The following is a 16,925-nucleotide window of genomic DNA, read 5'->3' as shown; positions in this document are numbered from 1 at the left end:
TACCCATGATCACAATACCGAGGCAAACCTTCCGTCCACCTGGGGCCAGTGTCTGGGCAGACTTTATTAGACTTTGTTTTAGGTGTGGCCTTTTAACTGTTTCTTACAGCTGGCTTAAATGAGGGACTCATTCAGACACCAGTTTAAAGAAGTGTTAACTCATCCCATAACAAGGTTTTATCCAGCTCATAACAGTATATTTTGGTGACTTTATTTCTTGATTTATTTTCAAGAGGTTGCAGACTCAGGGTGTGTCTATGCTACAAGTGCTGCAGTGGTACAACTGCAGTAGGATTGTAGTGTAACACTACAGCGATGGAAAGGGGTTTTCTGTCACTGTAGTAAATCCACCCTCTCAAGAGATGGTACCTAGATTGATGGAAGAATTCATCCTTTGACCTGTCTACGTCTACAGTGGGGGTTAGGTCAACCTAACTACACACAGCGTGTGAAATTTTTCACAGCTCTGAGCAATGTAGCTAGGTTAATAATAATAAAATAAGTATATCTCCATATATTATTATCTCATAGAGCTGGAAGGGATCCTGAAAGGTCATTGAGTCCAGCCCCCTGCCTTCACTAGCAGGACCAAGTACTGATTTTGCCCCAGATCCCTAAGTGGCCCCCTCAAGGATTGAACTCGCAACCCTGGGTTTAGCAGGCCAGTGCTCAAACCACTGAGCTATCCCTCCCCCTTCAGGCACTTACACTTTTTTCATAGCATTATTGTATAGAGAAATAACCTAAGTTCTTGGGTTAGAATTCATGGTTTTAAGTTTATTATTCTGATTATAAATGGCTGTGCTTGGTGTCTTCATTACTTGTACTTTTGGTGAATTTAGTCAAAAATTATTGAAAAGCACAAAAGGAATACAAAATAGTTCTTTGTACCCTTACTTTCCCCCACCAAAGAAAATCTTGGATACACAGATACAAGAGTGCACAATCCCCCTTTATTTTCTTGAAAGATCACATTTTACAAATATTTTATAAAGATGTCAGGGCCAGTGCTATGTATTTGACTTTTTTTTTTTTCCTGATTGTAGACTTGAACTTGAGATTGACCTTGAAAGCATGCAGGCTAAACAGTAATAGCAGAAATTCAGACAAAACAAAGTGAAGGTTACAGATATGTTGCGACAAAGTAATTTTTAGATGTGTAAACCCTGGTTTGTACCTCTTGCACTGAAGAAAAAATTAGAGATTTAATTATTGTTTAATTTTTTATGTACAATAATGGATTTTTCCAGCATATCTGATTTTATTAAAAAAATGTAAAAGTATTTATGAGGTTTTATAAAAGTTGAATTAATAAACAAATCTCCTGTAAGATTTGTGGTGCTGCTTGAAAACAGTAAGTTGACAAAGTCCAAGAACTATCCTTTTGGTATCGGACCCGCTTGATAAGTCAGCTGATGGGACCCAGCAGTAATTCTGTATGCATCTATATGGAAAATATTGGCCAATAGTCCCTGGGTCAGTTGATGCACAGAACTGTAAAGAAGGTTCTTTTAGATCACTCCCATTTGGACTATTTAATATCCCTTAATAACCACTACACCCAATTAAGGAGCAACATTGAAGCCACTGGAAGGAAATTATCTCCAGTTTCCCTCAGCCAAGACAATGGCTACGAGGTACGTGGGGTTTGTGGGAGGTCGGTCGGTTGTTTTTTGGTTTGGGGAGGGTTTTTTTGTGCAGGTGGATGGGTGGTCTTGGTGAGAAGGAAAATTATAAACAGTCCTTTGGTTCCTCTCTGCAGGGCAGATGAGGGATAAATCCTCTAGATGTACTAACGTTTGTAAATTAAAATGAACAGACATTTAGTATGCGACAAAGCGGGGAAAATAAGCTGGGCTCTTGATGTTGATCTGAGATCATAGGATGAAATGTCGTAGAGAGGCAGACGACAGAGGTTGAGACATTGGGGTGAAGAAGTTGTTTCTGGCATAGAAGTGGTAGTTTGGGGAGTGAAGGAAATTACCTCATGGGGAGAGAGTGAAGAGATGACAAAGGATGGAGTCCTAAGAAGACTCGGGGGGAGAGGAGGAGCCTCCAGAAGAGATGCTGAAGGAGAAGACAAAAAGTTTAAATAATAATAAAACCCTCGAAGAGCATCAGGGAATGTCTTTTTATGCACAATTGAAGTTTCGTTGAGCTCTGGGGTGGGTTTGGATCCTGGATGTCATAAATTTTCATGAGGTCAAAATTTTCTCATTTCGTGAGATACATGGGTCCATTTCTCTATCTTTTGGGAGGAAATTGGAAAAGATTTCAAAAGATCAGGATATTATAGTGAGGTTTTGTTTTTAATTCATCTAGATCTGATGGCCGATTTTTACTCAGTGCTACACAATCCTTCCCCCCCCCCCCCCCCCCCCCCCCCCCCTCCCTGTTTGAAGGCAAGATTGAGTGGGAGACCAGATGTCTCTAGCAGAGATATACAGGTAGTACAGATGGTTTCAGTCTATGAGCTGGAACATTTCTGCAGGTAAGAGAAAGTTCCTGTCTTTGCTGCCCTAAAGAACAAACTCAAAGATGGAGGAGGACAGAGTTTGTTTAATAACCAAGGAAATATCAAAGGCAGCAAAGGCAATTCGTGGCAATTCTCTTGTCTTTTAATAAAAATTGGTCAGACCATTCCATTGAGATCTATGGATTCCCTCCCTCCTCCCCCTGCCATGTGAAAAGGTTTAAACATTTGTCAGCATTTCCATATCCGTATCCCCCACGTTTTCAGCCAGATATTAACACTCTATAGTCCTTGACTGAAAATTTAGTAGCCATGATAGATGCAAGCAACCCCTAGTGTGACTATAACTTAAAAGTTGATGGATTTTTTTTTCTGTCATGTAAGTTTGTTTTGTGCATTTGATAGCACTTTATATATAATCAGTTTCTCTGGTGCTGAAAAGACTTCTAAACACCAATAGGGAAGTAGGAAATCATTTATAAAACTTTATTTTACAAGAAATTTAAAAATAGAAATAAACTTAGGACCTCCCACTTAAAAGATGCTATGTCAGAAACTGGAGTACAGTTTAGAATGATAAATTTAAAGCAGTACAGGGCCCCTAAAGCCAAAGAAAAGGAGACATGATATTTAAGTACAGTATCTTCCATAGTTGTTTGCAGTGGTGTTGAAGCCATATTGGTCACAGGATGTATGAGAGACAAGGTAGGTGAGATGGTAATTTACTAGACCAACTTCTGTTGGTAGAAGGTACAAGCTTTCGAGAAATGCAGAGGTGGTCTTCAGGTCATCTTCAGAATCCTTGTGCACATTCCTATTTTAAAAATTTGACTTCTTAAGGCTTCAGAAACCTGATGGGTAGGATACTGAATGGCCATGGATACTTAACAGCATATCTTTTCTTCTCAAAAGAAAGTCCTGGATTTTCAGTTCTTGTCTTACAATAATGTGTATAGTCCCTTAAACTTGTACAGTGTTATTACAGAGGAAAGTTTTTTCCTTGCCCTGAAAAACATGGGTATGTTAAGAAAATTTGTGGATTACTGACTAGCTACCTTCTCTCACTCCAGTGTGTTGGAGGACAGTTAAACTATATTGCATTTAATTCCCAGACCAAGTTAACAGTAGTCTTTCATCATTGTTTCATCTCCATGTTCTCCCACATACATCTTTTAATGGTTTCCTATTGTTTGAGTTTTGGGTTTATTTTATGCAGTATGTGTCATCTTTCCATATTTACTAATACATTGCTACATCTGCTAGAAGTGGGAAAGGAAGGACAGTTCTTGCAATTAAGCATTTAAATAGGAACATGAGCTTGTGTGTGAAATAGACACTTCCCAAATATGTTTAACTACATCTCTTTCAAAGAATGTCTAATTGATCATTTTAAAAGGTACTTTAGAGCACTTGAATATCAAATGTTGTCAGGTGCAACTGCCAACTTAATGCGTTTAGTCTTTTGATGGCCTATATTCAGTTGCCTTTACTTATTTTTCACCATTTATGCTGTTTACATGTTGCTGTAAAACTAGGTTGGTCAGTTTCACTTTTTGCAGGCTGTTAAAAGTAAAATCTGATTCTGATATGTCTTAACTCTCCATTCCTCTGATCTGCAACTTTAAGAGGCAGGACCAAACCTGTTGCACATTGCTAGAGTGGGGTTGGGCTTCCCTTCTAAAGAACTCCTCAGAGAGACTACTTCTAAAATGACTATCTTAAGAATTGTGATAAACAAGTTACAGTAACTAATAAACATCCCCTTAATTTTATCAGTCTACAAAGCATAATGGACTCAGATTAAGAATTAAATCACAAAGTTAGGAGGGTATCAGTTACTGCTGAAGAGTAGCTTTTTCCTCAGTGCAAAGCCCATGAGTCTAAATGGAATTTCCATGAGTCTGGATAAGTAAGGGCCTTGACTCAATATGTCTTTCTAGAAGGGTAGAGGGAAGGAAGGTCTATTTTGAAAAACATACCTTCTCATCTAAGACCAGCTTTAACACATTGTGGTGAAGGCTGCAATGCCACTGCCCTTAGAGCACCTTTTCTGTGGATAAAGGTCTTTATAAAATTTGGCAGTTGACAGGCACTCTCACTTCTTAGTGAGGAACTTTAAAATCAGAAGGGATGTTGCAGGTACTGGAGTATGTTTCAGATGTACAGCACTAGTCTGGCCTGTACAGGTCTGCCCTGTGGAAATCATGAGCATGACAGTACAGCATTAAGTGACTGACATCAGGATTAGTGTATTAATCAATTTTATAGTATATTTCAAAGTACATGAATTTGAAAAACAATTGTACACAAAGCATGGGCTTTTAAGAAAACAGGTAATGACATTTGTGACTATGTACCAACTAGTTAGTTGGTATGAAATTTAGAGAAGTGTATTTAAGCATTATGTGGGTATTTCCTCATGCCTCAGTGTAGACTGTCCACTGAATTCAGAGTCATGATGCCTTAAACCACTGAAAAATGAAAACTTGTGTTTGAGGAAAGTGATTTGCACATTTCATGCTAATTAACTTGGTCCCTGTTGCATAATGGGGGAAAATAATTATATGTATTTGAGTCTGATCCTGCACTATTGACAGTTGGACCAGGATTGTGGTCCTAATGAGCACAATTAGTTTAAACTACTTTCCTGGAGCTTGCATTTAAAAAAAAATAAACTTATCAATATGGCATAACTGACATAGTAATCATAATATTGCTTTTAAGCATTTTGTTTAACATGATAGGTGGGCACTGAGACTAATTACCTTAATAGGGATTTAACTCCTATACAGGACTAACTGCAGTAAAAATAATAGTTCACAGGTTTGATGGACAGTTCCTTTCCCCCCCTTAATATGTGAAATGGTTATTTTAATTCTGTTGACTCAGGCAGCTACTTCAGGATGATTTGTTAGACATAAATAGCTAAGCTACAGTCAACAGGCCAGCTGAAAATGTCTGATATCAAACCATATCAAAAGCAAACAGCAGGAACTCGGTAACAAACAGGCAGTTTGTTTATCTTCCTGACGGAAGGGCCCTTCACAAGCTCAGGATGCCTTGCTATTAGCATGACTCCTTAAGTACTCACAGCAAGGACCCCATCTACAGTTGTTTTTTAACCTGTCCCCCTTCCACTGCTAATGTTGGGACAGCTTTGTTAGCATCTCTGGGAGCCCTATTTTTAACCATAGCCTAAAGTGGTTAGAGAAGGCAAATAATATAGGCCTGGTCTACAGCTATCTTGCTCCGGGAGTTGAAAAAGCCACAGGCCTGAGCAACAGTTGTGGCCAACCTAACCCCCAGTGTAGACAGTGCTAGGTTGATGGAAGAGGTGGATTACCTACACCAACAGGCGAAGCCTTCCTGTCAGCATAGGTATGTCTACACTTAAATGCTACAGCGATGCCACTATAGTGTTTCAAGTGTAGACAGACCCTTAGTGTTGCTTCTCAGTAGTCCACACAGAGGGAGACAGCCTTCTAGTCCATTCACAAAGAACGCCCTTATTTTTTGTTGTTTGCTGGCAGCTGCCTAAAACATGTATGCTTGTAGCTTTTGAATGCTACACTTAATGCTCTGTTAAGTGTTAGTTGAAGCACCACCTCTGAGTAGCAGATATACGATGAATGTACATACTGGCCATGTCAAGGGTATAGGCCAAAGCAGAGGCTCTGTAGTAATTCTGCAACTCCTCCTATTCCCAAATTGTATGATTCTGGATTTTGTAATTGCATTTTAGTCATAAACCGCTATTCTCCCCTCCACAGATTATTCTCACAGGGGTCAGTACAAACTCCATGTTTCAAGTTGAGGTCTACTTCTTACCTACAGGTGTCTGGGGGAATGAGAGAGGGTAAGCAGAGCAGGTCCCTGCAGAATGTGTAGACAGACAATATTGCTCTCAACCTTAGGGAGGACCACCTAGTGAAACCCTACAGATGCTCCACCCATGGCCCAGGTAGCTCATGGGATTGTAGAGAGTATTCTCTTCTGTATGCTGCTCCCAGTTACGATCTGCAGGGGATTCCCTCCCTTTCTAGGACTCTGATGTTGAAAAGAACATTTCATACTGTGGCCTGACACAGGTACACTAGAAATTTTTTTCAGAACCATTCGCACATTTCCTGAGCTGTGGGGGTTCTAGATTACCTTGACACAGCCAAGAATAAGATTTGGGAATAATTTCTGTGGTAACTAATGGTAATGTAACAAATGAATGAGACATCAAAGTCATGTACCTTCAAGAAAAAAATATTTATAAAAATACAATGGGATCAGTTTATGATGAGAAATGTGGCAATAAATACAGTTCAAGGAAGAAAAAGCATTTCTACATGGATATATTATGGCACAAACAAAAATAAATGCACCATCAAAACATGGGACTTCTGTGGGCTCAAGGACTTTGTACAAGTTCCCTTTTTAGTACGACAACTATTTCTAGGAGTTTGGTCAGTTTAGATAATGGAATGAATACACAATTAATCACAAATGCACATTTATCCTGTCTACTGTCTGACTTTAAACATAAGCAAACCATACTGCAGAAATAAAGTACTTATTTACTAATATACTGCAGCTTAACTTTAGCATTTAACGTAAGCATGGAAGTCTTTTCAGTATTCCATGCAGAAATTAGGTAAGTACTAAATAAGTAAAATGAGGGGTGGATGTTGTGTGTAAATACCTATTTAAGTTGGGGATTGTGAAGATGCATAGATCTTTATTAAAAGAATTGGCTGTACAAGAGTACTCCCCTTTCACAGTATTCCTTTTTACTTCATATGCAGTTATTGGTTATGCTGTAGACTACAACTGTTACAGCACTAAAGGCAACTAGAAGGGGGAAAGGGCAGAGAAAGGAAAAAGGAATGTATGTAAGGCAATCTTTCTTTAGGAACATTAAGCATAGTGTGTAGGAAGACGGGTAACAATTCCACAAGGCTAGTTTTGTTTTTACTGAATAAAATAATGGACTAATATACTGAGCTTTTGATACAAATCTAATAATCAATGCCCTGGTCACTGTACTGACCATGGTAATCTCTTTGATAGTCATCTTGGTACTCGCTAGGATAGTCATCTGGATATTCTGCCTGATAATCACTATCGCTGATTTCTGACCCATTAGTTCCTGTTCCTTGGCTTCCATTATGAATTACAGGTTCTGTTGGAGCAGCACAATATTTGGGGTCATACACTTGTCGTCCAAGCCCGTACACGCTCATTCCCTTCTGGGAAGCCACTTTGTTGGTACCCATTTGTAGTGAAATAGTAGAGTTGTCCACTGGCTGTAATGTGAGCTTCTGGTCATAAATATCTCTTCTGGTGCCTGGTGCCAGCATCCCAGCCTAGTGAAACAGGATAATAATGAAGTAAATTTATGGTAAGGTTACCCTTAAATTCAGTTAATCTTGACAATGAATTTCACTGAGTTCTGTACGTACAGCATCCACTTGTACAAGCTGAACAGTAAAAGTGATTTAAAATACAATATTACAGGACCAACAGTGAACATCTACTAAACACACCAGTGAAAAAGTTAAGCTATAGCTCTACAACTCCTAGGGGGAAGGCCCTCGTAAGAAGCCCAGCATGCCCCCCTTTTGGATGTTGCAAAAGGGATGGTGGACATTCAACCAGGATACTGCCCAGGGAGCTGTCTTTCGTTTTGGTTTTGGCTAGTATGTGAAATGATGCTTCCCCTTACTTTTCTGACAATACAGCCAGAGAAAGGGGCTTGCTGTAGGCACTGTTTTTTGTTCCCTCTAGTTCTTCTCAGCAGGAAGCAGATCATGTGCCCACAAGAGACTCAAGGAAGTACTGCTGGTACAGTGCCCTCCCCAGGTCTCAATTGAAGACTCCCTTAGCAAGATGCAGATCCACCCCTTCAGCCTGTCACCTACCTGCTTGCTCACTGGAGTGTTGCAGTGTCATGACAATAGCTAATTTTGAAATACGGTATCACATGTAACCTTGCTTACCTGACTGGCCCCTTTGTTAGTACCCATCTGTAGGCTAATTGTTGTCTGGTCAAATGGTTTATCAGTTTGCATTTTTGGATCATAGAGATGTCTTCTGGTCCCATAAGCAGTCATACCTGCCTGGCTGGCACACTTGTTGGTTCCCATCTTTATAAAAACACAAAAAAGGGTGAGGGGGGAAGTGATATAGCAACTCAAGGAGACCTAGTCCAGGAACAGAGATACAAACAATAATTGCATTGGTTGGACCTTAACATAGAGAAAGCAGTTACAGCTTAGCCACTGACCTTAATGTTCACTTCTAAACAGATACTGAGCTTCTCTTGAGCAAAGAATGACAAGTAATCCAATGCCATATTTCAATGGCTATGCAGGGGGGTATGTGTGTCCAACAGTGTGTTGATTAGAGAGAAACCTAATTTCATTTTGTGCACCAATGCATATTTTAGCCATATGGTCTACAATGGAAAGGCTAATTCACATCATATTACAGTAGAACCTCAGAGTTATGAACACCTGAGTTAAGAACTGACCAGCCAACTACACACCTCATTTGGAACCGGAAGTATGCAATCAGGCAGTGTCAGAGAAAAAAGCAAATACAGTACTGTGTTAAAGGTAAACTATTAAAAAAGAGAAAGTTTAAAAAAAACTGGACAAGGCAAGGAAATTGCTTGTTTCATTTAAATTAAGATAGTTAAAAGCAGCATTTTTCTTCTGCATAGTAAAGTTTCAAAGCAGTATTAAGTCAGTTGTAAACTTTTGACGGAACAACCTCCAATCCTGAGGTGTTCGTAACTGAGGTTCTACTGTACTTGCAGTTGTGTGGTACAACAAATTAATGTTTGAGGCTATTGTCTTATTCTGATTGATTAGCACAGAAAACAGAGAGAACAGACCCCTCAAAATTCAAAGTAGCACTGTATCCAGCAAGCTTCCAACTTGCTTCTAAACCACTATTTCTTGGGATAGAGAAATGATGTTTTACAAGAAACATTAAGCCCACTTCTCTATCCCTATCTCTATTATATTTAGGGTTGGCAGAATTCTATTTTTTATAGTTTTGACAGATGAATGTTTATTTTTAAGCATTGATATCAGTTTTAAATATTCAGTTGTTTAAAATAATAGGTTATGCATTTTTTTTTTCCAATTTTACCAATTTAAATTTTCACAGTTGCAACATAGGGGGAGATGAAAGGGGTCAGTGAATAATTATTTAATGCTGAGATTCAAAAAGTTTAAAAAGGTACCTAAACAGCACCCCTGGTCCAGCTCTCCTAATGCTGGCAATACAACATTTTTTATAAACAGGAAGGTGAGACTCAATCTCAAGCAGCATTTTTCTTTCTTTGCTCATTTGTACATATTCATGAGGAGGAATGGAAATATTTTTCATCTACTTGTGTGTGTGTGTTCAGTGAAATCATCGTTTATCGATAAATACCTAATTCTGCCAAGCCTAATTTAGAGATTACAGTAGAGGAAGAAACTCCTTTCACCGACTATCACTCAATTTTAGAAATCCTATCAATTGTTTACAAGGACAGAAAACAAACTGCACACTAACAGCAGAAAGAGAACTTGTTCTAGGTGAGAAACCAGCAACCCATTTTAGGGCTTGTCTACATAAACAGCACGCAACAAGCTGCAGTATAAATCTACCTCACACGAGTCTGCTGCTGGGTACTACAAAGTGCACTAGGGAACTTGTAGTTTGCAACGGCAATGTCCGCATGGACAGTTCGTACATAGCAGGCTAGTGTGTGGTAGATTTACATTTGCCGTGCACTAAATGTTCGTATAGGCAAGCCCTTAAGTGAATAGCACTTCAATCAACTGCTTTTTCAAACAGCAAATTATCTATTACATTTGAGGATGGTTTCTCAGTTTGGTTTACCATACACACAAAAAACTTTAATCTCATGCTTACCTGCAGGCCAATTACACTTTGGCCAGCTTTTAGTTTTCCTGCATCAAAACTCCTTGCTTGTTTTTCTGCATATCTGACACCAAGATCAATTGTGGTATGGAATCCTTTGGTTTTTGCCTAAGTAAAAACAAGTCATTCAAAAAGTGAACACTCACTTTTCAAATCATACTTCTTGCCATTAGAACTTCTTGAAGGAATTACACCCCATCCACAGACAGCAGGCTAAGCTTTTCATAAGTGACTAATAATTGAGTGCCTCAACTTTTGGGTCCCAAACTTAAGATGCCTTATGTGGGCCTGATTTTCAGAAAGTGCTGCAAATCTGTACTCTGAAAATCAGTCCCTTTAAGGTGTCACTATGGGAACTAAAAAAACCACCACCCAAAATCATTAGTCACTTCTTAAAAATATTGGCCAGCAAGTTTTAGATTTGCTTGACAAGAGAAAGTATTACTTGACTAAGTCTTACATTTAGTATGTACATCTTTTACTGCTAGAAACATTTTCTAATATTAAACTATAATCATCCTGTACAATTAGGTAAGTGGCAGGATTTTTTCTACTGGTCATGTAGCCAACCACACTAGTAATTATTCATATAGCCTTCTGAAATTCAAAAGGATTAATACATGTGATTCATTGGTCGTCTTCACCCTGAAAAATCCATGAGCGGGGGGGGGGGGGGGGGGGGGTGTCTAAAGATATTAAGGATTCTGAGGTTAACTCCACATTCTCAGACTTCATCTCCTCTAGTGAATGGGGTTTGGTTGCTGTGTGTGTTCTGAGTACAAGGCCTTCCTACCTCACATACCTAGGACATCCCCAGTCCACAGAGAAAACGTAGTCCTGTACTGACAGCTAACCCTCTTGGCTTCTGCTCCCTGCAAGCATAGCTTTAATATATTTCAGGCTACCATTAGCAAAGTCACTCTGTGGCTGCTCAACAGCTGTTGTGGAGAAGATTTAGCATCAGTTAATACTGTGTCAAACTCCTTCCTGGGTTGTCACATGTAAGCGGGGGGGGGGGGGGGGGGCACGGGGGTATGCTGTTAAAGACAGCACTTTCATAACCCCAACCCTCTCTTACCCACAATCCTTTTACCCTCTACCTTGACAAGGGAGGCACCAAGGCACCCAAAATGTGGCTTCTGCAGGACCCCTGGGGGAAGAGAGGAGCATACTAGAAGGACCTGCCTGCCGAGTTTTCCACGCTTATGAGTGGAAGAGATGATTCTGGCTAGTGCATGGATTTCTACCAGTTCCGTGTGGTACAGTATATTCTGTGTAGATAAATACTTACCAGACCTGCTAGTGCCACAAGTGAAGTCTGAACTTGGGTCATGTTCCCATTCTCATAAAGATCATTTGCTTCAAAAATATCATGTGGCTTCATACCATAGATTTGGATGGCTTTGATAAAATTCCCAATGTTCTCCAACTGAAAAATAAAACACATCAAGGCAAATGTTTCATTTTGGAAAATATTTATAGCTTCAAAATTACAGTAGGAACAAGCTCCCTGTCTTGAAGAGTTTAGCCAAGATGTAATACAGATGGGACACAACATAGAGCAAAGTAAATGAGTGGTAAAGCTTAGCATAACACTCATTCATTCTGCATTTGGATTTTTTGTTTTGCACATAGAACTGCTATTCCCGATCAGACTGATGGTCTATCTAGTCTGGCCGCTGTCTCCAACAGTGGCTAGTGCCTGACATCCCTAGCAGATGTCTTTAACAAGGCACTACACAGCATCTATCTGCTTTCCCCAGAGATGTTCTTGTTTAAATCAGTGGTTCTCAACCAGGGATATGCACATCTCTTGGGGTACGCCGAGGTCTTCCAGGGAGTACATCAACTCATTTAGATTTTTGCCTAGTTTTACAACAAGCTACATACAAAGTAATAGCAAAGTCATTACAAACTTCCATACAATGATTTGTTTATACTGCTCTATATACTATACACCGAATTGTAAGTACAATATTTATATTCCAGTTGATTTATTTTATAATTGTATGGTAAAAATGAGAAAGCAAGCAATTTTTTCAGCAATAGGTTTTCTATGACACTTGTATTTCTATGTATGATTTTGTAAGCAAGGTGAAACTTGTGGTACGCAAGACAATTCAGACTCATGAGAGGGGTACAGCAGTCTGGAAAAGTTGAGAGCCACTGGTTTAAATACGCCCCCCCCCCCAAAAAAAGGTCAAATTTCTGTGCTAGTAATCTAGTTCCATTGAGTTATGTTATAAAATACCTTTTTGAAGGAAGAACTACAATGTGTAGAAATTATGGAATATGGGATTTGTTTCAGACGGCACTTAATGTCCAACCTAACTTAAACTGGTCCATTAATAACCTGTCAAATGTGAAAATCCTGTTTTTACTGTGCACCTTACTGTTGACTCACTGAGACATATTCAACCCAACTTCAGGTATTATTTATTAGTAGTTTTTGGGTAGTGCCTATAGGTCCCAGTCAGGACTAAATTTGGCCTTTTCTTTCAGAGGCATGACAGAAGAACTATTCTTAAGGCTGTTTAGTTTAGACTAGTCCTAGACCATTTACAAGGGACTACCAAGCATAACATGTCTTGTGTACTAGACAGACCAATCCCTATGTACAAAAACAAATTTGTAGCCTAATTTTAATCTGGATATCAGAGATACAATTACTGCTTGTGCATTTTGCCTTTTTAATCTTTTTTTGAGTTATATACCAATATTTCATTCCAACATTGCTAAAAAAAAAAAAGTGTAATGAAAGGATTTCAGTGGTATTTATTCCTATTTTGCAGAACGACATTTCATGCAATAACCTTGAACAGTATGGCATACAGGGCTATTAACTTCATATGGCATAGACTGTGGTATCTAGCAGCTTTGGCTGGTGGAAAATTCCAGTTAAAGTTTAACTAAGACAGACATTTAAAAAAAGTCTTTCCTCCTAAGGAAATAGTCTTACTATATGTCCCATTTGTCTACCACCTGAAATTTCTGCTAGTAATTAAAGCTGCTATTGAACATTTGTACTGAAGTAGCATTTAGAGGACAACCCAGTCTACCCATTTGCTTAAGACTTCATACACATAGTTAATCAACCACTGGAAAGTTTTAAGTAAAGAGGCAGTAATATCACATTCACATCAGTTCTGGAAACAAAGGAGGTAGGATTTTTTTTTACCTGATGCCAATTTAGTTCGGATTGATTGATTTTCTTCACTGATCCTGGCTGCAGTTTGTTTATAAGTCTGGGGAAAAATTAATTAAATGTGTAAATAGTGAATCTCATTTTCACACTATTTGTACAGGCATTATGTAAAAGTCTTTATTGTCATGCTACCGTAGACATAGTGACTTGATGCAAAACATGACTCGTCATGGTTAAATGATTTAGATTTATGTAAAGGGCCTATCTTAGGCTTGAGGACATCTGACAAGTCTCTTAATTCATACACAAATCCATACAAATGTGCCAGTTTCATACTGTAGTATCATATGTCGGTGATCTGGGTTCAATTTTTAGTCTTTCTTGAGCCCAGGGAAGAGAAAGTAGACGTGGAAGCAGTCTCTTCCTTGGTAGCAACTGTATTCTGATTATTGAGAACTGTGATATATTCAAAAGGGAGTCCTTAGCTAGTGCTCTCTAGAACCTGGAAAGAGCAAAACTACCTAAAATAAAAAGAAAATTTGCTTCTTACTCGCATAGGATTATGCCATCCTTTAAGCCCAACTGAAAGTTTACACCAACGCTCATCCCTGTAACCTCTTCTATCCAGTTGCGTAGATCTTCTTCTGCCTGTGGATCATATTTCAGGGCAATCTGTAATACAAATTAGTTACTTAAAGAGAGAGGTCATTGTGCTCTCTCCTGAAATATTTTAGTCCAAATGTAAAGCTAATTTGTGTAATAGGATATTCTATAACATTTCTCAGACATACCAGTGTTCTGATAATTTCCCAATGCAGTAGAAATTGGTTAGTCAAGCTCTACAATAGCAGCAAGTGAAATAGCAACATATGAATAAATGTTCTCATCTTATGAGAACAAGGGTTTTTGAATCCTGCACCATGATTGTGGTATTAAGAAGAACTGGAACTAAGAGTGTGGGCGGGCGGTGCAGCACTCCCTGACTTGAAGTGGTTTCCATTATATACAGGATTTACAGTTTAGTTCAATGGCTCATAGCACCCCCACTATAAAAATTGTTCCAGCACCCTTGAAGATATTGTTCAGATAATGAATTAGACACCTCTGGCCATTATACAAAGTGTCTTATAGGTAACCAAGAAAGGATTAAGTTGGGTTTATGCCCTTTCCTGACTCTATGATTTGTGAAGACTGTAGAATTGCTGCCTCCTCCCCACCACATCAAAAAAGTTCTCTTGCTTGTCTTTTACCTTAAATATCAGGAACAAGAAGCCTGGCTTGCTTGAGGATTGTCTAGATGCCTAAGAAGGTATGAATTGTAAGACCTCATAATTCAACTAAAGGGTCAGCATGCTGATTCATACTTCAAAGAATAACACAAGCTTCCTCCCTCTGAAGTTAAGGAGGTCTTAACAAAAACAAGGTTTTAAATGGTCCAACTAAATATCCTCCTGACTCTTTCAAATACAGTACTCATATTTCACTCTGACATATGAGGTCATCATTTTATTTGTTCTCTAGTAACCAGGGGCCTTCAGTACAGGCAGAACCCGAATTTCTATTACTAAAAACAATTAGTTAAAACTATCACATGAAAGGCAAAAATCCAATTGTTTTCCTTTGCAGGTCACACTGAAGATCAGTTAAACATTCCTTCTATCTACACCAACAACTCCTTCATTACTACTAAGGTTCTGCTACACTAGAAAGGGTTTAACCCTCCTACTGGGGACACTGCTTATACAGGCAAAAGAGTTCTTTTGTCAGTATAGTTTATACCGGTTCCCCAAACAAAGCAAAGCAATCTATACTGTCAAGAGAACTTTTTTGCCATGCTCTAGTGCAAATGTACTACTTATCACAGTTACATCATTTAGGGGATTTTTTTTTTTTTAAATTTCTAACCAAGATAGCTATGCCAGCTAAACTGTCAGTATAGATCACGCTTAAGTGTGACAGCTTCCATGAACATACATAATAAATTACAGTAACCAAGGATTTGGAGCAATCAAATTTTTGAATTGCTCCGCTCCAGCTCCGGGCTCTGCTCCAAAGCCCTGACAGTAATTCCTCACTTAAAGTCGTCCCGGTTAACGTTGTTTCGTTGCTGATCAATTAGGGAACATGCTCGTTTAAAGTTGTGCAATGCTCCCTTCTAATGTCGTTTGTCAGCCACCTGCTTTGTCCACTGCTTGCAGGAAGAGCAGACCATTGCAGCTAGCTGGTGGGGGCTTGGAACCAGGGTGGACCCGCAGCCCCCTGCTCCCCTAAGTTCCCTATGCTGCAGCCACCCAGCAGGCTATCAATTGCCGGGCAGGTCAGCTGTCCCTCCCCCCACTGCCATGTGCTGCTCCTGCCCTCTGCCTTGGAGCTGCTCCCAGAGACTCCTGCTTGCTGTGCAGGGGGGGAAGGGGAGGGCTAATGTCAGGGTGTCCCCCTGCACCCCGCTTACCCCTTCTCCATATAGAGCACGGAGGGGACACAAACAGAGAGAGCTTGGGGCAGCAGCTGCTGTCTCAACTTCCTGGTCCACTTAAAAAGACAATGACTAAAGAGTGGGTCAGCTGATTTAAAGGGGCAGTGTGCATCTCTCTCTCTCCCCCACACACAAGGTGTGTATCTGTCTCTGGCTGTTATGCTGTCTCCCCTCCTTCCTGTTCGTGCTGCCTTGATGAGAGGCTACATTAACAACATGTTAACCCTGGAGGGCTCAGCCAAATGCTAGTTCATCATTTAGCAGCAAAGCATTCCCTGGGAAATATCCCTCCCTCTTCCACCCTCTAACTTCACCACCTCAACTAAGCTTCACAATCATCATAGCTGGGAACTGTATTAAATTGTTTGTTTAAAATGTATACTGTGTATATATATATAATATATAGTTTTTGGTCTGGTGAAAAAAATTTCCCTGGACCTAACCCCCCGTTTACATTAATTCTTATTGGGAAATGATTCGCTTAACATCATTTCGCTTAAAGTCACATTTTTCAGGAACATAACTACAGTCCGGGCCGGCTCTAGGCACCAGCAAAACAAGCTTGTGCTTGGGGCGGCACATTTTTAGGGGCGGCATGGCCGGCGCCAGAATGCCGCCCTAGCTCACCTCCGCTGCCGCTCGTGCGCCGCTACTCGCCCTCCCTCCCAGGCTCTCAAGCCTGGGAGGGAGGGGGAGCAGCGGCGCGCGAATCAGCTGTTTCGCACACCGCGGCGGCTCGGGGTCTCCCCCTCCCTCCCAGGCTCTCAAACCTGGGAGGGAGGGGGACATCCTGAGCGGCCGCGGCACGCAAAACAGCCGTTTCGCGCGCCGCTGCTCTCCCTCCCAGGCTTGAGAGCCTGGAAGGGAGGGGGAGAAGCAGCGCCCGCGCCGCGGCCACTCGG

At 40.1% G+C, this 16,925-nt stretch overlaps 1 protein-coding gene across 1 annotated transcript in view; it reads right to left on the bottom strand.

The window, feature by feature from the left end:
- Nucleotides 1–6,706: 6,706 nt before the first annotated feature.
- The window catches only part of LOC112119100 (calponin-3), a 45,974-nt gene continuing 35,755 nt past the window's right edge, over nucleotides 6,707–16,925 (bottom strand). Inside the window, exons 2-7 of the mRNA XM_024217662.3 lie at nucleotides 14,098–14,219; nucleotides 13,581–13,647; nucleotides 11,694–11,831; nucleotides 10,394–10,510; nucleotides 8,461–8,607; nucleotides 6,707–7,827 (exon numbers count right to left, since the gene is read on the bottom strand). Coding sequence (XP_024073430.1) covers nucleotides 7,480–7,827; nucleotides 8,461–8,607; nucleotides 10,394–10,510; nucleotides 11,694–11,831; nucleotides 13,581–13,647; nucleotides 14,098–14,219 — 939 coding nt within the window. The 3' untranslated portion in view covers nucleotides 6,707–7,479. The remainder of the gene's footprint in view (nucleotides 7,828–8,460; nucleotides 8,608–10,393; nucleotides 10,511–11,693; nucleotides 11,832–13,580; nucleotides 13,648–14,097; nucleotides 14,220–16,925) is intronic.

The sequence above is a fragment of the Terrapene carolina genome, unplaced genomic scaffold, assembly GCF_002925995.2.
Source record: "Terrapene carolina triunguis isolate 2854851 unplaced genomic scaffold, T_m_triunguis-2.0 Scaffold211, whole genome shotgun sequence".
Lineage (NCBI taxonomy): Eukaryota > Metazoa > Chordata > Testudines > Emydidae > Terrapene > Terrapene triunguis.
The sequence above is the reverse complement of the archived record's forward strand: the minus strand, read 5'-3'. Positions and strand labels throughout refer to the sequence as shown.